Here is a 20,906-nt window from a genome sequence, read left to right on the forward strand (position 1 = left end):
AATCCTGGGGATGATCCCAGGAATGAATCCTGAGAGTGACCACTGGGAAAGAATCCTGGGGATGATCCCAGGAATGAATCCTGAGACTGAACCCTGGGAATGAATCCTGGGGATGATCCCAGGAATGAATCCTGAGTGATCCCTGGGAATGAACCCTGGGAGTGACCACTGGGAGTGACCCCTTGAGATGATCCCTGGGAGTGAATCCTGGGGATGACCCCAGGAATGAATCCTGGGAGTGACCCCTGGAGTGAGCCCTGGGAATGAATCCTGGGGATGACCTCAGGAAAGAATCCTGGGAATGAACTCTAGGAGTGAATCCTGGGGATGATCCCCAGAATGAATCCTGAGTGATCCCTGGAATGAATCCTGGGGATGATCCCAGGAATGAATCCTGAGAGTGACCCCAGGAATGACCCCTGGAAATGACCCCTGGGTGTGACCCCTTGAGATGATACCTGGGAGTGAATCTTGGGAGTGACCTTGGGAGTGACCCCTGGGAATGACCCAAGGAATGAATCCTGGGAATGATCCCTTGGGGTGGTACCTGGGAATGAGTCTTGGGAATGACCCCAGGAATGACCCCTGGGAATGACCCTCGGGAGTGAATCCTGCGAATGAACTCTGGAAATGACCCCAGGACTGACCCCAGGGACTGTCCTGTGGGACTGACCACTGGGAGTGACCCCAGGAATGAATCCTGGGAGTAAATCCTGGAGTGACCCCTGGGAATGAACCCAGGAATGAATCCTGGGTGTGACCCCTGGAAATGACCCCAGGAATGAACTCTGGAAATGACCCCTGGGAGTGAATCCTGGGAATTCCAGGACTGACCCCTGGAATGACCCCTGGGAGTGACCCCAGGAATGACCCCTGGGGGGTCACAGCCGCTCCCCCCAGTTTGGAACTGGCCCGGGGGCAGCTCCCGGTGCCGGTGCCGAGGGCGTGGGGAGCGGCACCGGAGGAAATCCATCACTTCCCTAAGCCCGGCTCAGCACGGGCTCAGGACGGGCTCAGGAAGGCCCGGCCCAGCCCGGGGGGCTCCTGGGCAGCCAGGGAGGCACCTGGGGGCGGAGCGGGAGCCGAGGGTGGAGCGGCTTTCCCAGCACCGGGGAAGTGGGAATTTCCTGCGGGCGTGAACCGTCCTTGGCCAAGGACGCGCTGTCCCCGCTGTCCCCTCTGTCCCCTCTGTCCCCTCTGTCCCCGCTGTCCCCTCTGTCCCCTCTGTCCCTGCTGTCCCCTCTGTCCCCTCTGTCCCCTCTGTCCCCGCTGTCCCCCCGTCCCTCTGTCCCTCTGTCCCACTGTCCCCGCTGTCCCCGCTGTCCCCCCGGGGCTCACCGGGCTCGTCCCGCTGCTCGGGGCTGTTCCCGGGAGTGGCACCGGGAGCATCCAAGAACATTCCATTCCCTTCCCTTCCCTTTCCTTTGCGTCCACCAGCCGCGGGCAGCGGGAGCTCCGTGGGCTCCCTGTGGCTCGGCCCCAAACCCCGGGATGGCAGCGGTGGCTTTTGGATGTCGGGCACAGGTGGCAGAGACGGAGGGCAGGATGGTTGTAGGGTCAGGATCCTTTTGGGGCCGGAATGATTTCAGGGCCAGGATGATTTCAGTGTCAGGATGATTTCAGGATCAGGATCCTTTTGGGACCAGGATGATTTCAAGATCAGGATGATTTCAGAATCAGGATGATTTCAGGGCCAGGATGATTTCAGGGCCAGGACGATTTTGGGATCAGGATGATTTCAGGATCAGGATGATTTCAGGATCAGGATGATTTCAGGATCCTGATTCTTTCGGGACCAGGATGATTTCAGGGCCAGGACTATTTCAGGACCAGGATGATTTCAGGGCCAGGATGATTTCAGGGCCAGGATGATTTCAGGATCCTGATTCTTTCGGGACCAGGATGATTTCAGGGCCAGGATGATTTCAGGGCCAGGATGATTTCAGGATCAGATTTCAGGACCAGGAGATTTTGGGGTCACTCCCGGCCCACAACCCCGGTTCCCGTGACTCACATCCTCCCACGGCCGGGCCCCGTTCCTCCCTCCCGTCCTGTCCCTGCTGGGGACGGGGACACCGCGGCGCCCGCGGGCCCTGCGTCAGCAGCGGCGCTGGGGAGGAAGCGGCGCCGAGCGCGATGTCGGAGCTGGAGCGGCTGCGGCTCAGCGCCATCCCCGAGGGCCGGCGGCTGCTGCGGGAGCAGCACGGGAACCTGCGGCGGGTGGCCGAGTACTGCCAGGACAACTACCTGCAGGTCGGGATGGGATGGGGTGGGCTGGGGTGGGATGGGATGGGATGGGATGGGATGGGATGGGATGGGATGGGATGGGATGGGGGCTGCTACCCGCCCCCCTGGGTGCCCCCGAGGGGTGGCGACTGGGGCTGGGGTGATGCCAGTCTCCCTGAGGGGTGGCTACTGGAGCTGGAGTGATGTGAGCCCCACTGTGTGCCCCCTGAGTGATGGCTACTAGGGCTGGGGTGATGCCAGCCCCTCTGGGTGTCCCCCGAGAGGTGGCGACTGGGGCTGGAGTGATGTGAGCCCCAAGGGGTGGCTACTGGGGCTAGGGTGATGTGAACCCCTCTCGGTGCCCTCCAAGGGGTGGCTACTGGGGCTGGGGTGTTGCCAGCCCCACTGAGTGGTGGCTACTGGAGCTGGGGTGATGTGAGCCCCGCTGTGTGCCCCCCGAGGGATGGCGACTGGAGCTGGGGCGATGCCAGCCCCACTGAGCGGTGGCTCCTGCAGTTTTTGCCCTGCTAGCCCGAGCATCCCCGCTGCCTCCTGTCCCAGCTGCCCCGGCCGCCCTCTGCTGCCTTTGGGCTCTGCTCTCGCTCCCCAGCAGCGGCTTTGGGGTGCAGGGGGGGCTCTGCAGGGCTTGGGGACAGCAGCGTGTCCTGGGCGGTCACAGGGGCTGGGAGGTGGCACCCGGCAGCTCCTGCAGGGATGCTGGTGCGTCCCTCCTCATCCTCATCCTCATCCTCATCCTCATCCTCATCCTCATCCTCATCCTCATCCTCATCCTCATCCTGCTCCCTGCCTGGCTCGCTGAGGGAGCGGGATCAGGAGTTCTGGAGGTGCAGCGAGGAGCAGAACGCCGGTTCCGGCTCCCCGTGTGCCGCCCCGGGGCCGTGGCTCCTGCTGGCCCCGAGGCTCGGAGCCACCGGGGCAGAACGGAGGGGAAATGAGCTGAGCTATTCTGAGAGCGCAGCCCCGGCACCGCCGGGTGTCCCACACGGGGCCTCCCGCTGTCCCCACAGGCTTCTGGAGCCGGGAATTTCGGCTTCTGCAGCCGGGAATTTCAGCTTTTAAAGTCGGGAATTTCGGCTTTTGGAGCTGGGAATTTCAGCTTTTGCCGGGAATTCCGGCTTTTACCTGCTCCAGGGATGCTCCAGCCCCAAAATCCCCACCCCAAATCTTCCCCTGCTGCTCCAACGCCATCCCCCAAAATCCCAGCACCCCGAAAACCACAAGCAGAGTCTGAGCCGGGCACTCGCTCCCTCCCGAACCCGCTGGAGCTGGAATGCGGAGACCCCCCGGCTCCTCCCACCCTCAGGGGAAGTCTGAGACATTTGGAAAGCAGAAGGAGCCTCTCTGGTGACAGAAACTTTGTCCCCTGCAGGCCAGCGACAAGAGGAAGGCGCTGGAGGAGACGATGGCGCTGAGCACGCAGTCCCTGGCCAGTGTCGCCTACCAGGTCGGCAGCGTGGCCGGCGCCTTCCTGCGCCTGCTGGAGCTGCAGGCGGCTCAGCTGCGCCGGGTGGAGGCTGATGTCACCTGCGTGGCACAGGTGGGACCCTGCCGGGGGGAAAGAGAGGGGCTGGGGACCCCAAAATCACCCCGGGATGGGATGGGGAGGAATCGGTCTGGGGGTGTTTTCGTGCAAATCCCGAACTGCCCCGAAATCTCATTTGGTGTCAAATTGTCCCACCTGAAAATCCCAAAGTGCCCCAAAATCCCGGAGTGTTTTTGGTGTCCCACCTGCAAATCCCAAACTGCCCCAAAATCTCATTTGGTGTCACATTGTCCCACCTGCAAATCTCAAACTGCCCCAAAATCTCGGAGTGTTTTTTGGTGTCACACCTGAAAATCCCAAACTGCCCCAAAATCTCAGAGTGTTTTTTTGGTGTCACACCTCCAAATCCCAAACTGCCCCAAAATCTCATTTGGTGTCACATTGTCCCACTGCAAATCCCAAACTGCCCCAAAATCTCAGAGTGTTTTTGGTGTCCCACCTGCAAATCCCAAAGTGCCCCAAAACCTCAGAGTGTTTTTTTGGTGTCACACTGTCCTCGTTCTCCCGGATTTTGGGGACACCACCCACAGGGGGTGACAGGGCCAGGCTGGAGAAGCGCTCCGGGGGTGGCTGAGCCCCTGTCACCCCCCCGCTGGTGCCACCCCCCAATTCCTTGCCTCGGGTGACACTCTGTCCCGGGCTGGTGGCACCTGGGGGAGGGGCAGAGCCCGGGGCGTGGCTCTGGGGACATTGTCACCTCGGCAGAGGGTGGCCATCCACAAGGAGAAGGTGTCCCGCCGCGAGATCGGGGCGCTGGCGGTGCCCAGGAGGGTCCCGAGCGGCCCCAAGGTGGCGGCGCCCCCGGAGCCCCCCGAGCTGGAGCCCCCCGGGCCGGAGCCCCCCAGGCCGGAGCCCCCCGGGCTGGAGCCCCCCGGGCCGGAGCCCCCCGGGCCGGAGCCCCCCGGGCCGGAGCCCCCCGAGCCGGAGCCCCCCAGGCCGGAGCCCCCCGGGCCGGAGCCCCCCGGGCTGGAGCCCCCCAGGCCGGAGCCCCCCGGGCCGGAGCCCCCCGAGCCGCAGCGCTACCGCCGGAAACCGCTCGACCTCAGCGCGCTGGACGGCGTCGGCCACGGGGTCAAGGTCAGCGGGGTCCGGTGTCGCCAGTGTCACCTGTGTCACCTGTGTCACCTGTGTCACCAGTGTCACCAGTGTAACCAGTGTAACCAGTGTCACCTGTGTCACCTGTGTCACCTGTGTCACCAGTGTAACCAGTGCCCCCAGTGTCCCCAGAGCCCCCAATATCCCCAGTGCCCCCAGTGCCCCCAGTGTCCCCAATATCCCCAGTGCCCCCAGTGCCCTCAATGCCCCCAATGCCCCCAGTGTTCCCAGAGCCCCCAGTGTCCCCAGTGTCCCCAGTGTCCCCAGTGCCCCCGGTGCCCCCAGCGCCCCCAGTATCCCCAGAGCCCCCAGTGTCCCCAGTACCCCCAGTGCCCCCAATGTCCCCAGTATCCCCAGTGCCCCCAGTGTCCCCAATGTCCCCAGTACCCACAAAAGGGGTTTGGAGCCCTCCCGGCCCCACTGATCCTTCCCCACTCTGGGAAATCCCCAGGGGAAGGTCCAGAGGCCTCCCAGCCCCACAGAACCTGCCCTGGAAATCCCCCACGGGAGGGGTTTGGAGCCCCACGGACACTCCCCCACCCCAAAAATCCCCACGGGAGGGGTTTGGAGCCCCACGGACCCTCCCCCACCCCCAAACCCCCACGGGAGGGGTTTGGAGCCCCACGGACCCTCCCCCACCCCCAAACCCCCACGGGAGTTTCAGGCGCCTCCCAGTCCCCGCAGGGCCACGGGAAGTGGTGGCGCGGTGGCCGCGGTTCCCACGGTGCCGGTGGCCGCCCCCGCAGCCGCGGGGCTCCTCCCCTGAACCCCCGAACCCCTGAACCCCCGAACCCCTGAACCCCTGAACCCCCTAACCCCCGAACCCCCGAACCCCCGAACCCCTGAACCCTTGAACCCCCGGAGGCTCCTCCCCTGAACCCCCGAACCCCTGAACCCCCGAAACCCTGAACCCCTGAACCCCCGAACCCCCGAACCCCCGAACCCCTGAATCCCTGAACCCCCGGGGGCTCCTCCCCTGAACTCCTGAACCCCCAACCCCTGAACCCCCGAACCCCCGGGGGCTCCTCCCTTGAACCCCTGAACCCCCGAACCCCTGAACCCCCGAACCCCTGAACCCCCGAACCCCTGAACCCCCGAACCCCCGAACCCCTGAACCCCCGATCCCCCGGGGCTGAGCCCCCGGGGAGGGGCGGGGATGTCACAGCGCTGGGGTGCCCGGAGGTGTGGGGCAGGGATGTCACCCTCCCGTGTCCGTGTGTCCCTGTGTCCGTGTGTCCCCGTGTCCCCACGTCCCCGTGTCCCCATGTCCCCATATCCCCGTGTCCCCATGTCCCCATATCCCCATATCCCCGTGTCCCCATGTCCATCTGTCCCCATGTCCCCATGTCCCCATGTCCCCATATCCCCGTGTCCCCATGTCCATCTGTCCCCATGTCCCCATGTCCCATGCCCCATGTCCATCTGTCCCCCTGTCCCCGTGTCCCCGTGTCCCTGTCCCCATGTCCCCATGTCCCCATGTCCATCTGTCCCCATGTCCCCATGTCCCATGCCCCATGTCCATCTGTCCCCCTGTCCCCCTGTCCCCGTGTCCCCCTGTCCCCATGTCCATCTGTCCCCATGTCCCCATGTCCCCGTGTCCCCATGTCCCCATGTCCCCATGCCCCATGTCCCCATTTCCCCATGCCCCATGTCCCATGTCCATCTGTCCCCCTGTCCCCGTGTCCCCCTGTCCCCATGTCCATCTGTCCCCATGTCCATCTGTCCCACAGGACACCAGCACTCAGCTGTCCCGCACGGGGACCTTGGCTCGGAGAAGCACCAAAGGCTCCTCGGCCCAGCCCGGGGGGACACTGGGGTGAGAGGGGACAGGGGGCGGGGTGGCCCTGAGTGTCACCGGGGGGGTAGCACAGGGGCTGTGCTCTGTAGGGGTCACATCCCGCTGATCTGATCCCACTGATCCCACTGATCCCACTGATCCCATTGATCCCATTGATCCCACTGATCCCACTGATCCCACTGATCCCATTGATCCCACTGATCCCACTGATCCCATCCCATTGATCCCAAGCCATCCCAACAAATTGAATCCCATTGATCCCACTGATCCCATCCCATTGATCCCACTGACCCCACTCATCCCACTGATCCCACTGATCCCACTGATCCCATCCCACTGATCTAATTGATCCCATTGATCCCATCCCACTGATCCCACTGTCCCCTCTGTCCCCGCTGTCCCCTCTGACCCCGCTGTCCTCTCTGTCCCCACTGTCCCCGCTGTCCCCTCTGACCCCGCTGTCCTCTCTGTCCCCACTGTCCCCACTGTCCCCTCTGACCCCGTTGACCCCGCTGTCCCCACTGTCCCCGCTGTCCCCACTGACCCCACTGACCCCGCTGTCCCCTCTGTCCCCTCTGTCCCCTCTGTCCCTGTCGCTGTCCCCTCTGTCCCCGCTGTCCCCTCTGTCCCGCTGTCCCCACTGTACCCACTGTCCCCTCTGTCCCCTCTGACCCCGCTGTCCCCACTGTCCCCGCTGTCCCGCTGTCCCGCTGTCCCCTCTGTCCCGCTGTCCCTCTGTCCCCTCTGTCCCCGCTGTCCCTCTGTCCCGCTGTCCCCTCTGTCCCGCTGTCCCTCTGTCCCCTCTGTCCCCGCTGTCCCTCTGTCCCCGCTGTCCCGCTGTCCCCTGTCCCGCTGTCCCGCTGTCCCACTGTCCCCTCTGTCCCCTCTGTCCCCTCTGTCCCCTCTGTCCCTCTGTCCCTCTGTCCCCGCTGTCCCCTCCCGCCCCGCAGCAGGAGCAGCCGTGTCCCCGAGCCCGTGCAGCCGCCCGTGGTTCCCCAGGGGAAGCTCCCACTGGGGCCCCTCAGGTACCGGGGGGGCTCCCGCGGCTTTGGGGGGCACTGAGGGGTTTGGGGGATTTGCTGCCCTCGTGTCCAGAGCGAAAAAACCCTTTAGGGAGAGGGGGAATGGTGGGAAATGATGGGGGAAGGGGGGTGGGAATGGGGCAGGGAATGGGAATGGGAATGGGAATGGGAATGGGAATGGGAATGGGACTGGGAATGGGAATGGGAATGGGAATGGGAATGGGAATGGGATGGGAATGGGAATGGGAATGGGACAGGAATGGGACAGGGAGTGGGAATGGGACAGGGATGGGAATGGGGATGAGAGTGGGGAATGGGAATGGGAATGGGAATGGGAATGGGAATGGGAATGGGAATGGGAATGGGAATGGGAATGGGAATGGGAATGGGGAGGGAATGGGGCAGGGAATGGGGCAGGGAATGGGGCAGGGAATGGGGCAGGGAATGGGAATGGGACAGGGAGAATGGGAATGGGAATGGGACAGGATGGGAATGGGACAGGGGGTGGGACAGGGGTGCAGAAATTTTGTCACAGCCGGGAGTCTCGTGCCACACGGTGCCACCTTGTCCTGGCCCGGGACAATGTCCGTGCGTGCCCAGCGTGGGGACAGAGCCCTGACCCTGCTGCTCCTCCCGCCAGCTCCAGCAGCGCCGCGGCAGCTCCTGGGGACGGGATTCCTGTCCCTCCACCCCCGCCAGGGCCACCCCTGCTGGCACTGTCCCCCCCGGGGCCACCACTGCTGGCACCGTCCCCCCCGGGGCCGCCCCCACCCGCCGCTGCCATCCCACCCCCGCCGCCCCTCCCTGCTCACCTGGCCGCGCCCCCAGCGCCCCTCCCGCCGCCAGGTGAGTGCTGAGTGCTCGGGGGGTCACAGGGACACGGGTGGGGGCTGGTGTGACCCCTCCCCATCCATTTTTGGGGTGTCACCCCCTTCACCCCTCCCCCCTGTGGGGGTTTTGGCAGCTCCCCATGACCTGGAGCTGCTGCCACCAGCCCCAGCCGTGTCTGAATTTGGGGACCTGACCCTTCCACCACCCCCAGCCGAGCCTGAATTTGGGGATCTGACCCTTCCACCACCCCCAGCAGAGCCGGAATTTGGGGACCTGACCCCACCACCCCCGGCCGTGCTGGAATTTGGGGACCTGACCCTGCCACCCCTAGCCGTGCTGGAATTTGGGGACCTGACCCTTCCATCACCAGCTGTGCCTGAATTTGGGGACCTGACCCTTCCATCACCCCCAGCTGTGCCTGAATTTGGGGATCTGACCCTTCCACCACCCCCAGCTGTGCCTGAATTTGGGGACCTGACTCCACCACCCCCGGCCGTGCTGGAATTTGGGGATCTGACCCTTCCACCACCAGCCGAGCCTGAATTTGGGGACCTGACCCTTCCACCACCTCTGGCTGTGCCTGAATTTGGGGACCTGACCCTTCCACCACCCCTGGCTGTGCCTGAATTTGGGGACCTGACCCCGCCACCCCCAGCCGTGCCTGAATTTGGGGACCTGACCCTTCCATCACCAGCTGTGCCTGAATTTGGGGATCTGAGCCTTCCACCCCCACCTGTGCCTGAATTTGGGGACCTGACCCCACCACCCCCAGCCGTGCTGGAATTTGGGGACCCGACCCTTCCACCACTCCCGGCCGTGCCTGAATTTGGGGACCTGACCCTTCCATCACCAGCTGTGCCTGAATTTGGGGACCTGACCCCACCACCCCCGGCCGTGCCGGAATTTGGGGACCTGACCCTTCCACCACCCCCAGCCGCGGATGATCCCCCGTGGGCCCCTCAGAACTACCTGGAGAAAGGTACCCAAAATCCCAAACCCCGGACCTGCCCCGCTGTCCCCGCTGTCCCCCGCTGTCCCTGCCCGCGCCTGTCCCCTCCCGCAGTGGTGGCCCGTTACCCCTACGCGCGGCAGAAGGACACGGAGCTGTCGCTGGCGCCGGGCGCGCTGCTCTTCGTCACCCGCCGCTTCCCGGACGGCTGGTGCGAGGGGGTGATGGATTCGGGAACGGGGCCCCGCTCCGGAATCTTCCCCGGGAATTTCGTGGAGCCCGTCTGAGCCTGACCCGCTCCCCGCGCCGAGGCGTTTCCTTGGAATTTCGGCTTTGGCAGCGCAGAAATGCGCAGGAATTTCGGCTTTTGGAGCTGAAAATTTCAGCTTTTGGAGCCGGGAATTTCGGCTTTTGGAGCTGGGAATTTCGGCTTTTAGAGTCGGGAATTTCGGCTCTTGGAGCCGGGAATTCCGGCTTTTGGAGCTGAGAATTTCAGCTTTTGGAGCCGGGATTTTCAGCTTTTGGAGCTGGGAATTTCGGCTATTGGAGCCGGGAATTTCAGCTTTAGGAGCCGGGAATTCCGGCTTTTGGAGTCGGGAATTTCAGCTCTTGGAACCGGGAATTTCGGCTTTTGGAGCCGGGAATTTCGGCTTTTGGAGCTGAAAATTTCAGCTTTTGGAGCCGGGAATTTCAGCTTTTGCAGCACTGGGAATTTCAGCTTTTGGAGCTGGGAATTTCAGCTTTTGGAGTCTGGAATTCCGGCTTTTGAAACAGAGAATTTCAGCTTTTGCAGCACTGGGAATTTCAGCTTTTGGAGCACTGGGAATTCCGGCTTTTGGAGTCGGGAATTTCAGCTTTTGCCGGGAATTCCGACTTTTACCCGCTCCAGGGATGCTCCAGCCCCAAACCCTCACCCCAAATCTTCCCCTGCTCATGCCCTGCTGCTCCAACATCCCCCAAAATTCCAGCAGCCCGAGGAACAGAAACCCCGAAATTCGGGGCTCGTCTTTCTGCAGCTCGGGGCTGTTTCCCAGCAATACAGAAATTTATAATACACAGATTTGTATCTTTAATTCCATGGCTTTGAGTTCCACACAGTCAACAGGAGGAGGAGGAAGAACAAAGGAGAGGGGATGGAGAAGAGGGGGAACAATTTGGGGCTGCTTTGGTTTTATTTCCTGCTGGGCTTTGGGGTTCCGGGGATTCGGAGGAGTCGGGGCCACCCTCGGGGGCCGGTAAGGCTGTGGATAAATCCAGGAAAAATCCAGGATAAACCCAGGAGGAGCCAGCCCCAGAGAGCAGAGTGCAATTAGAAGGGTTAATTAATGACGGGGTAATTAATACTGCGGAGGGGAGGGGGGCACGGACAGGGGAGGGGATGTGGGGCTGGAGAGGCTCCGCCGCCTTCCCAAAACTTTCCTGCTGCTCCCGGCACGTTCGATCCCGAGAAAAAAGTCCTGGGAACAGCGAATCCCAGAGCAAGGCTCGGGGCGGGGTGGAGCTGGGATTTCCCATCCGGAATTCCCAGTGGGATCAGGGATTTCCCATCCAGAATTCCCCGTGGGATCAAGGATTCCCCATCCAGAATTCCCGGTGGGATTAAGGATATCCCATCCAGAATTCCCGGTGGGATTAAGGATTTCCCACCCAGAATTCCCAGTGGGATCAGGGATTTCCCATCCAGAATTCCCAGTGGGATTAAGGATTCCCCATCCAGAATTCCCGGTGGGATCAGGGATTTCCCATCCAGAATTCCCGGTGGGATCAGGGATTTCCCAGCCCGAATTCCCGGTGGGATCAGGAAGGGAGGAGGAGCCCAGGGCCAGGCAGGCCAGGGGGAGGATGGCAGGAGCCAGGACGTGCCCACCCCACGGGGAGCCACAGCTTCTGAATTTTTAGGAATTCTTTCTCGAGGTCAAAAGGGAAAAGGAGCAACAACTCCACCAGAAAATCCCCGTCGGTGGGAGAAGGTGAAGGGTCCGGCTGTGGCCGCAGGGTCCGGTTTAGCCCCAGGGTCCAGTTTTGGCTGCAAGGTTCAGTTTTAGCTGCAGGGTCCAGATTTGGCTGCAGGATCCGGTTTTGGCTCCAGGGACCAAATTTGGCTCCAGAATCCGGTTTTGGCTCCAGGGTCCGGTTTTGGCTGCAGGATCCGGTTTAGCTCCAGGATCTGGTTTAGCTCCAGGATCCGGTTTTGGCTGCAGGGTCCGGTTTAGCTCCAGGGTCCGGTTTAGCTCCAGGGTCCGGTTTTGGCTCCAGGATCTGGTTTTGGCTGCAGGATCCGGTTTAGCTCCAGGATCCGGTTTAGCTCCAGGATCCGGTTTTGGCTGCAGGATCCGGTTTAGCTCCAGGGTCCGGTTTAGCTCCAGGATCCGGTTTAGCTCCAGGGTCCGGTTTAGCTCCAGAGTCCGGTTTAGCTCCAGGGTCCGGTTTAGCTCCAGGGTCCGGTTTTGGCTGCAGGATCCGGTTTAGCTCCAGGATCCGGTTTAGCTCCAGGATCCGGTTTAGCCCCAGGGTCCGGTTTAGCTCCAGGGTCCGGTTTAGCCCCAGGGTCCGGTTTCTCTCCGGTTTTGCCCCCGCAGCTCAGCAGGGCCGGGCGCCTGCAGAAAGTGCTTCATTCCGGGGGAGCAGCGCTGGCAAAGGCAGGAGAACATCGCAGCAGCGATGCCAAGCGAGCAGCGCTGAGCGGGGAGCCGCGAATCCCAAACCCCAAACCCCGAATCCCAAAATCCCGAAATCCCTCAGCATTTCCTCCTGAGCGTCTCCTGCAGGTACCGCGCCACCTCCGTGGCCGACTCCCACGGCACCACGGCGGCCTGGAACGCCCCGGGCTGCTTCTCCTGGCTCTCCTGGATCAGCCTGTGCATGGGATATCCCTTCCTGGGAAAAGCCACGTCGGCCGCCGTCAGAATCCCGGCGGGACAGAAATCATTGGCTCCATCCCCCACGTAAAACACGCGCTGGAACTCCGCGTCCTCCCGCGCCCGCTGCTGCAGGTACTCGCTGAGAATCTTCCTCTTGCACATGTTGGCCGGGCACCGCGGGCACTGGTGGCTGTGGTACGGCCCCAGCGTCAGGAAGCCGCGGCGGTCGATGCTGGCCGGGTTGCTGAAGATTTTTCGGAAGAGCGAGCGCAGCCCCGCCGCCCGCAGCTTGGCCTCGATGCCGAAGGTGTTGGCGTCGGAGAGCAGCACCAGCTCGAAGAGCTCGTGGTGCTTGGAGAGGAACTGGAAGAGCTCGGCCATGCCCGGGGACAGCGGGATGTTCTCGTAGACGGCTCGGAAGTCGGCGGGGCGAACGCCCTGCTCGCCCAGCCAGCCCAGCACCCGCTGCATGTGCTCGTTGTAGGCGCCGCCGCGGGGGCTCTGCCGCAGCGGCTCGGGCAGCGCCCGGCCCCGCACCACCGAGTCGTCGCTGTTCTCGTCCACGATCGTCTCGTCGAAGTCGAACACCAGCAGGAAGCGCGGCGGGGGCGGCCCGGCCATGCCCACACCCTGCGGGGGCGGGAGGGTGATGGGGTGTGGGGCACGGATCCTGCCGGTATTGGGGTGTGGGGCACCGACCCCAGCGGTATTGGGGTGTGGGGCACCGACCCTGCCGGTATTGGGGTGTGGGGCACGGATCCTGCCGGTATTGGGGTGTGGGGCTCGAACCCCAGCGGTATTGGGGTGTGTGAGCACCGACCCTGCCGGTATCGGGGTGTGGGGCACCGACCCTGCCGGTATTGGGGTGTGTGAGCACCGACCCCAGCGGTATTGGGGTGTGGGGCACCGACCCTGCCGGTATTGGGGTGTGGGGCACGGATCCTGCCGGTATTGGGGTGTGGGGCTCGAACCCCAGCGGTATTGGGGTGTGTGAGCACCGACCCTGCCGGTATTGGGGTGTGGGGCACCGACCCCAGCGGTATTGGGGTGTGGGGCACCGACCCTGCCGGTATTGGGGTGTGTGAGCACCGACCCTGCCGGTATTGGGGTGTGGGGCACCGACCCTGCCGGTATTGGGGTGTGGGGCACGGTCCCCAGCGGTATTGGGGTGTGGGGCCCGGATCCTGCCGGTATTGGGGTGTGGGGCACCGACCCCAGCGATATTGGGGTGTGGGGGCTTCAGCCAGGCAGGAGAGATTCCGCTGTTATTGGGGTGTGGGGCACAGATCCTGCTGTTATTGGGGTTTGGAGTCACTGACCCCGCTGTTATTGGGGTGTGGGGCTCTGACCCCATTTTTATTGGGGTGTGGGGCACAGATCCCGCTGTTATTGGGGTTTGGAGTCACTGACCCCACTGTTATTGGGGTGTGGGGCTCTGACCCCATTTTTATTGGGGTGTGGGGCACAGATCCCGCTGTTATTGGGGTTTGGGGGCTATGACCCCGCTGTTATTGGGGTGTGGGGCTCTGACCCCATTTTTATTGGGGTGTGGGGCTCTGCCCAGGGAGCACAGGACAGACCCCGCCCTACCCCGAGCCCCAGTCCAGCCCTGCCCACCCGGGGCTACCTGAGCCCGGGCGGATCAGCCCAGCTGGGCCTGCAGGGGTTAATCCCCCGTGCCAGGCCCGGCCTAACCCCTCATCCTGCGCCGCTAATCCCGGCCCAGGTCACTGTGCTCCGGCCCCGGCTCAGGGAATTACCGGGCTCGGATCAGCCGGGCGGCCTCAGAGCCAGAGCACACCTGGAGGGGACAGAGGGGACAGGGGGGACACGGGGGACAGGGGGGACAGAGGGGACAGCTGGAGACAGAGGGGACAGGGGGGACAGAGGGGACAGGGGGGACAGAGGGGACAGCTGGAGACAGGGGGGACAGCTGGGATAGGGGGGGACACAGCTGGGATGGGGGGGGACAGTGGGGACACGGGGGGACAGCTGGGACAGGAGGGGACAGCTGGGATGGGGGGGACAACACAGATGGAACAGGAGGGGACAGTGGGGACAGAAGGGGGGACAGCTGGGACAAGGAGGGGACAGTGGGGACAGGGGTGACACAGCTGGGATGGGGGGGACAGCTCAGCCTGGTCCTCCTGAGCCACCCTGGGGACAGGGGTGACAGCTGGGACGGGGGGGGGACATTGGGGACAGGAGGGACGGGGGGGAACAGCTTGGGTGGGGGGGACACAGCTGGGACAGGGGGGGACATTGGGGACAGGGGGGACAGGAGGGGGACAGAGGGGGGAACAGCTGGGACAAGGAGGGGACAGCTGGGGACAGCTGGGACAGGGGGGACAGGGTGGGACGGGGGGGGCAGGAGGGGGACAGTGGGGACAGAGGGGGACAGTGGGGACAGAGGGGGGACAGCTGGGACGGCGGGGACACAGCTGGTGGGAGGGACACCAGGGAAGGTGGTGGCAGCTCAGCCCGGCCCTCCTGTGTCACCTCTGTGCCACCTTGGGGACAGGGGGTGACAGCCCAGGTGGGATTTTAGGGAGAAGTTCCCCCCAGAAGGTGGAAGAAGCTCCCCAGGGAACGATCCCATTCCCAAATCCGCGATTTTGGGGTGTCCTGGATGATCCCTGGGGATCCCCCAACCCCCAAACCCCCCCGGCCTGGGCGGAATTCGGAATTTGGGGGGTGGCAGAGGTGACAGTGGCACTGACCTTAAACAGGCATGGCAGCCCCACGGCCTGGCAGCACCTCCTCATGCTGGCAGCATCGCCGGGCTCGGGGCTGCGGGGCAGAAAAAAGGGAATTCCGTCAATCCCGAGGGGTTTTCCCGGGATATTCCCGAGTTCAGGAACTTCTGGGAGGAATTAGAGGAGAGCAGAGGCCGCTTAAAGCTTCTGATCCCTCCTAATCCTCCGTGAGGGCAGAGGGGGAACAGAAAAAAAACCAAAAAAAAAAACCCCAAAACTAAAAAACGAGAACAGAAATAAAAGCTTGAAGAGAAAAAAAATGAATAGCAAAAAAAAAAAAAAAAAGGGAATAGCAAAAAAAACTCCGGGAAGAGCAAAAAAACCCCAAGAACAGGAAAAAAAAATCTCCGGGAAGAGCAAAAAAAAAAAAAAAAAAACCCCGCGAGCAGCAAAAAAAAAGGGAACAGGGGGAAAAAAAAAATCAAACAAACAAATTTAAAAAAGAAACGGGAAGAATAAAAAACGCCGGGAAGAGCGGCCCTGCTCCAAATCCCCTCGATTTTCCTGCACCGCGATCAGCCCGAGCTGCTCCTCTGGATGCAGAAATTCTCCTGGAATTCTGCCGACCCCTGGTGGTCCCAAAAAAAAAAAAAAAAAAAAAAAAAAAAAAGCGCTGGAAAATCGGGAATTGGAGCCGGGCCCCAATCCCCGTGATTTGCCGGAGCTGCAGGAAGTTTTGCGGCTGAAGGTGATTTCTGGGGGATTTGGCTGGAGCAGAGCCCGGCTCCCAACTATTTTGGGAACAAACACGATCCATGACTCTGCTGGAATAAAAAAAAAAAAAAAATAAAAACCGCGGCTGCGGCGGCACCTGGCGCAGGGAAACGGAGCTGGGCTGGAAATTTTGGAAAAATCTTTTTTTTATTATTATTATTTTGTGAGGCCTGGAACCACACACTGGGTGTTTCTTTGCTAAAAAAAAAAAAAAAAAAAAAAAAAAAAAAAATCCAAAACTTGAGGGTTTATTTGTAGACAAAATAAAGTCACAGCCAGGCTGGGAGCGGTTTCCAAAGTGGGAGAGATGGAAAAAAAAAATTGGGACTAAACAGGAAAGAGAAAATAATTTGGGAGTTTGTGGTGAAAAAAGCCCCGGGGTGGCCTGGGGACAGCGGGGACACCGGGCCAGGGGGGAAACCGCCCCAAAAACTCCTCCGGGCCGAGGGTTTGGGGTTTGTGGGGTAGGAAAAGGTCCAGGGACGGAATTTGGGGTTTTGGGGCGGGTGAGGTGAGAGGTGGAGCCGCCTCTCCTGGAGATAAAATCCCGGGGGATTTCTGAGCGATTTCCAGGGATCAGCGGGACAATCCCGGCCCCAAATCGCCGGAGCATCCCCGAGATGCGGCCGCAGGAGATGCTCCCCCAAAATCGGCCCAAAACTGCCTCAAAATCGGCTCCAAAATAGGCTCCAAACCGCCCCAAAACGGCCCCAAAATCGGCCCAAAACGGCCCCAAAATCAGCTCCAAAATCGGCTCTAAACCGCCCCAAAACGGTCCCAAAATCAGCTCCAAAATCGGCTCCCAAACCGCCCCAAAATCAGCTCCAAAATCACCCCAAAATCAGCTCCAAACCCGCCCCAAAAACCGGTCCCAAAAGTGCGATTCACGTGTTATTTCGGGATTGAATCCCAGGTGGGTAATTTCGGGATGTAAATCCTCTGAGACACCTGGAATCCCACAAAACCCAAAATATTTGGGATAAGGAAAAGAAAATCCCAACCCAGAGCTCAACCATCCCCTGGGTCTGGAATTCCCGGTTCCACCATGACCCTGATCCCACGGGAGGGGGGAAAAAGTGATTTAGGAAATGTCCCGGAGATAAATTAATCCGCACCCAGCGGGAAGGGAAATCCCGGCGGGATCCCGATTCCTGCTCCGGGATGGGACACAAAAAAAAAAAAAAAAAAAAAAAAAAAAAATTAATAAGTGCAGCCTGAGAGTCGGGACGGAAAATAAAAATAAATTGCTCAGGAATAAAGGTTTCAACTCCCCGAGTTTGGGATGAGGGTCGGAAAACGCCGGGGAATTGCTGGGAATCCTTTCCTGGCGCGGTTTGTGCCCCGAATTTCGGGGTTTGGGGGGAGCCGGTACCGGCACCGGGGCAGGAGCGAGCCTGGAAATCCCGGGATAGGGGGAGAATTCCCGGGATAGGGGGAGAATTCCCGGGACAGAGGGAGAATTCCCGGGATAGAGGGAGAATTCCCGGGATAGCGGGAGAATTCCCGGGACAGCGGGAGAAATCCCGGGATAGCGGGAGAATTCCCGGGAACGCGGCGCTCTCCCGCGGCACCCTCTGATCGCGCCCGGTTCGGAGGTTTTTAACCTCAAAGACGATTTGAGTTAAATATTCGGGTTTTTAACTCAAACTCAACTTCAACCCTGGAGCGAATTCCAGAATTCCCGGGACAGAATTCCCGGGAAACCGAGCGGGGAGAATCCCGCAGCCCCAAAAGGCACGAGGGGAGAACCGGGACCAGGAGCGGCCCCGAGCCCCGAAACCGGAGGAAATGCGGGAATTAACGGGGAACCCCCGGGAAGGAGCGCTCCGGGGTCCCCCCGTCCCCTCCCGGCTCCGTTTTCCCCCGAATTCCCGGGAACGGGAACGGGCAGAACCTCCCGGGTCACCTCGGGTGACCGCGCTGCTCCGGCTGCTCCCGGGGTTTGTTTTTCCCGCAGCCCCGGTTCGGCCCCAGAACCGGTTCGGGGGGTCCAGCCCCGGATCCCCGATCCCAGCGGGGCCTCTCGCCCGGTGTCACCGGGCTCCGGTACCGGCACAGCCCCTCCCGAGCTCCGCGGCTGCTCCCAGTACCGGCGGGGCTGAGTCGCGGCCGCTCCGTGCCCGGTACCGGCAGCAGCCGCGGCGGTACCGGCAGGGTCCGACCGTATCGGCAACCCCGGTACCGGCAGGTCCAGCCGGGGGGGATCGCCCCAGTCCCTGCAGGGTCCAACCGGATCGGGACCCCCCTGTACCGGCAGGAGCCGCCCCGGTACCGGCAGGGTCCCACCGTATCGGCACCCCCCGGTACCGGCACCGTCCGCTGCGCTGCCGGCAGGATCCCGCCGGGCGGAGACCCCCGGTACCGGCACCAACCGATCCCGGCAGGGTCCGGCATGGGAGGACCGGTGGCAGATCCGGCATCTCCCGGTAGCGCTGCGGTGCCGCCTCTCGCCTCCTTACCGGGTCGGAACCTGCCGGGATCGCCCGGTCCTCCCCGGTGCCGGAGTGTGCGGGGGCGGCGCTGGGGCAGCCCGGGCTCGGGGCCGCTCCGGTGCCGCTCCGGTGCCGGTTTGGAGCCGGTTCGGTGCCGGTTCGGAGCCGGTGCCGCCGCCGGCGCTGCCGCGAGCGCGGCCCCTTTAAAGCGACGCCACCGGGGCCACGCGGAGCCGCCGCAGTGCGGTTACGTCATCAGCGGCTCAGCCAATAGCAGCGCAGCTTCCCCGCCGCGGAGGGGCGGGGCCACGCCAGGCCACGCCCCTTCCCGAGCGCCGGTCCCGCCGCCGCCCCCGCCCCGCTGCCCAAAGTTGCCAAATCGGGCAAAAAACAACAAAAATCCCGATTTCCCTCCGCCCCCCCGCGCCGCGCCGGGCTTGTGTAACCCAACCCTCGGGGGGAGCGAAGGTTCTGCCCCCAAAACCACACGCGGCGCCGCGGCCGCGACTGAGCAAAACGCCCGAATTGTCCCCAAAATAACGGCGGGGCCGCCCGGGCGGGGCGCGGGGCCGGCGCTAATTCGGGACGGGAATTGCAGGGTGGCGGTGCCAGCGCCCCGAGCCCCGCCCGAGCCCCGCCGCTATCGCGGGGGCCGCAGGAGCCGCCGAGATAAAAATATCGCGACAGCGCCCCGGGAAACACGGGCGGCACCGGCTGGGCTGGGGAACGCCAAAATTAAAATGAAACAACCCAAAAAGCCCAGCGGGGATCGGGGTTTAGCGCTGGGTTTTAATTAAAATGTGCAGGAATGGAAAGGCGCGGCCGGGATTCCAAAGGTCGGGAAGAGCCGCGGGTTTGGCTCCCGCTGGAGCTGGAGCCTGGCGCTGCCACGTTGTCCCGGCTGTGCCGGAGCCCCAGTCCCAAAAACTCGGGATTTTCCTCTTTTTGGGAAAATTCGGTGGCGGAGAGGAGCTCGGAGCTTCCCGGTGCCGACCCTGCCCCGCCGGCGCCGCCTGGGGAGGGTCAGGGAATTCTTTTAGGGAATTCTTTAAAGGGATTGTTTCAGGGAATTCTTTTAGGGAATTCTTTAAAGGGATTGTTTTAGGGAATTGTTTTAGGGGATTCTATTAGGGAATTCTTTTAGGGAATTCTTTAAAGGAATTCTTTTAGGGAAGTGTTTTAGGGAATTGTTTTAGGGAAGTGTTTTAGGGAATTCTTTTAGGGGATTCTTTAAAGAGATTGTTTTAAGGAATTCTTTTAGGGGATTATTTTAAGGGATTCTTTTAGGGAATTGTTTTAGGGGGTTCTTTTAGGGGATTCTTTTAAGGAATTCTATTAGGGAAGTGTTTTAGGGAATTGTTTTAGGGAATTCTTTTAGGAAATTGTTTTAGGGGATTCTTTTAGGGAATTGTTTTAGGGAATTCTTTAAAGGAATTCTTTAAAGGAATTGTTTTAGGGAATTGTTTTAGGGAATTGTTTTAGGGAATTGTTTTAGGGAATTGTTTTAGGGAATTGTTTTAGGGAAGTGATTTAGGGAATTCTTTTAGGGAAGTGTTTTTTATCCCCTCCTCATCCCGGGCTCTGGGATTCGCTCCCGGTTCCCCCCGGACCTTTCCCCGCCGCTGGAGCCGCTCCAGCCGCGCTCCGAGTGCAGATTCCAAAGGGCGAATTCCCCACGGGGATCCGGCGGGGCACAGACCACCCGGGATTGTCCTGGGATTGTCCCGGACCCATCCCGGGATTGTCCTGGGATCATTCCAGACCCATCCCGGGATTGTCCTGGGATTATTCCAGACCCATCCCGGGATCGTCCTGGGATTATCCCGGACCCATCCCGGGATTGTCCTGGGATTATTCCAAACCCATCCCGGGATTGTCCTGGGATTATTCCAGACCCATCCCGGGATTGTTCTGGGATCATTCCAGACCCATCCCGGGATTGTTCTGGGATTATTCCAAACCCATCCTGGGATTGTTCTGGGATTATCCCGGACCCATCCTGGGATCATTCCAAACCCATCCCGGGATAATTCTGGCCTCTTCCCGGTCCCATTCTGGAATCATCCCGAAATCATTCCGGACACATCCCGGGATCATCCCAAACCCATCCTGGGATCATTCCGGACTCTTCCCGGTCCCGTCTCAAATCCATCCCAGACCCATCCCAGGCTCATCCCGAGATTATTCCGGACCCATCCCAGATCCAGACTCAGCCTCATCCCAGCCCCGGGAATTTGGCCCGGACGCTCCCGGTGATTTTCCACTGCAGAGAGCAGGCGAGGACAGAGCCCGGGCCAGATCCTGGAAAACCGCGGGAGCCTCTTCCCAACCCCTGGAATTCCCGCAGATCCCGGGCCCAGGATCCAGGTTTATCCAGGATTTTGGGATTTTGTCTCGGATTTTGGGATTTTGTCCCTCCGCTCCTGCAGCATCCCCAAAATTTGGGAATCTCATGGGATCAGAGCCCCCAGAGCCCTTCAGGAGTTCAGAGGGAAATGAGAATTCCCAAAAGAATTCCTGCAGCTCAGGGAATTCCCAGCTGCAGCCACTCCCCTCCTGCTGCACCAGAACTGCTCCAAAATCCAGGATTTCTGTTAAAACAACATTCCCAGTGGGTGGATAAAATTCCATGGTCAATTTGGGGGGGAACCCTCCAAA

The 20,906-nt window shown here is 61.5% G+C and overlaps 2 protein-coding genes and 1 long non-coding RNA gene across 4 annotated transcripts; 1 reads left to right on the forward strand and 2 right to left on the reverse strand.

The window, feature by feature from the left end:
- The first annotated feature begins 1,409 nt into the window (after window positions 1-1,409).
- On the forward strand, window positions 1,410-10,541 carry ABI3 (ABI family member 3). The gene is made up of 9 exons (XM_056516174.1): window positions 1,410-2,253; window positions 3,617-3,784; window positions 4,496-4,867; window positions 6,616-6,701; window positions 7,634-7,708; window positions 8,346-8,551; window positions 8,949-9,194; window positions 9,456-9,515; window positions 9,600-10,541. Exons 1-9 carry the CDS (start codon window positions 2,137-2,139, stop codon window positions 9,770-9,772), a joined length of 1,503 nt encoding a protein of 500 aa, XP_056372149.1. The 5' UTR covers window positions 1,410-2,136; the 3' UTR covers window positions 9,773-10,541.
- LOC130266906 (uncharacterized) lies at window positions 8,735-9,508 on the reverse strand. 2 transcript variants are annotated; one of them, XR_008843012.1, is made up of 4 exons: window positions 9,449-9,508; window positions 9,212-9,370; window positions 8,888-9,010; window positions 8,735-8,767 (listed from the first exon to the last, which is right to left on the reverse strand). It is a non-coding gene; the product is annotated as an uncharacterized LOC130266906 (long non-coding RNA). The 2 variants fall into 2 exon arrangements; XR_008843011.1 differs by lacking the exons at window positions 8,735-8,767; window positions 8,888-9,010 and adding an exon at window positions 9,054-9,104 and having other exon boundaries at window positions 9,186-9,370.
- On the reverse strand, window positions 10,540-18,491 carry PHOSPHO1 (phosphoethanolamine/phosphocholine phosphatase 1). The gene is made up of 3 exons (XM_056516173.1): window positions 18,276-18,491; window positions 15,067-15,136; window positions 10,540-12,976 (listed from the first exon to the last, which is right to left on the reverse strand). The coding sequence occupies exons 2-3, from the start codon at window positions 15,109-15,111 to the stop codon at window positions 12,224-12,226; spliced, it is 798 nt and encodes a 265-aa protein (XP_056372148.1). The 5' UTR covers window positions 15,112-15,136; window positions 18,276-18,491; the 3' UTR covers window positions 10,540-12,223.
- Window positions 18,492-20,906: the final 2,415 nt, after the last annotated feature.

This window comes from Oenanthe melanoleuca, unplaced genomic scaffold, assembly GCF_029582105.1.
Source record: "Oenanthe melanoleuca isolate GR-GAL-2019-014 unplaced genomic scaffold, OMel1.0 S329, whole genome shotgun sequence".
Lineage (NCBI taxonomy): Eukaryota > Metazoa > Chordata > Aves > Passeriformes > Muscicapidae > Oenanthe > Oenanthe melanoleuca.

Excerpts from the sequence above, each read along its gene's own strand:
- ABI3 (XM_056516174.1), top strand. The coding sequence starts at position 2,137 with ATGTCGGAGCTGGAGCGGCTGCGGCTCAGCGCCATCCCCGAGGGCCGG. Across the intron at positions 3,785-4,495 it reads ATGTCACCTGCGTGGCACAG|AGGGTGGCCATCCACAAGGA; the intron begins GTGGGACCCTGC and ends TCACCTCGGCAG. Across the intron at positions 8,552-8,948 it reads AGCGCCCCTCCCGCCGCCAG|CTGTGCCTGAATTTGGGGAT; the intron begins GTGAGTGCTGAG and ends CATCACCCCCAG.
- PHOSPHO1 (XM_056516173.1), bottom strand. The coding sequence starts at position 15,111 with ATGAGGAGGTGCTGCCAGGCCGTGGGGCTGCCATGCCTGTTTAAG. Across the intron at positions 12,977-15,066 it reads GGCTGCCATGCCTGTTTAAG|GGTGTGGGCATGGCCGGGCC; the intron begins GTCAGTGCCACT and ends CCGCCCCCGCAG.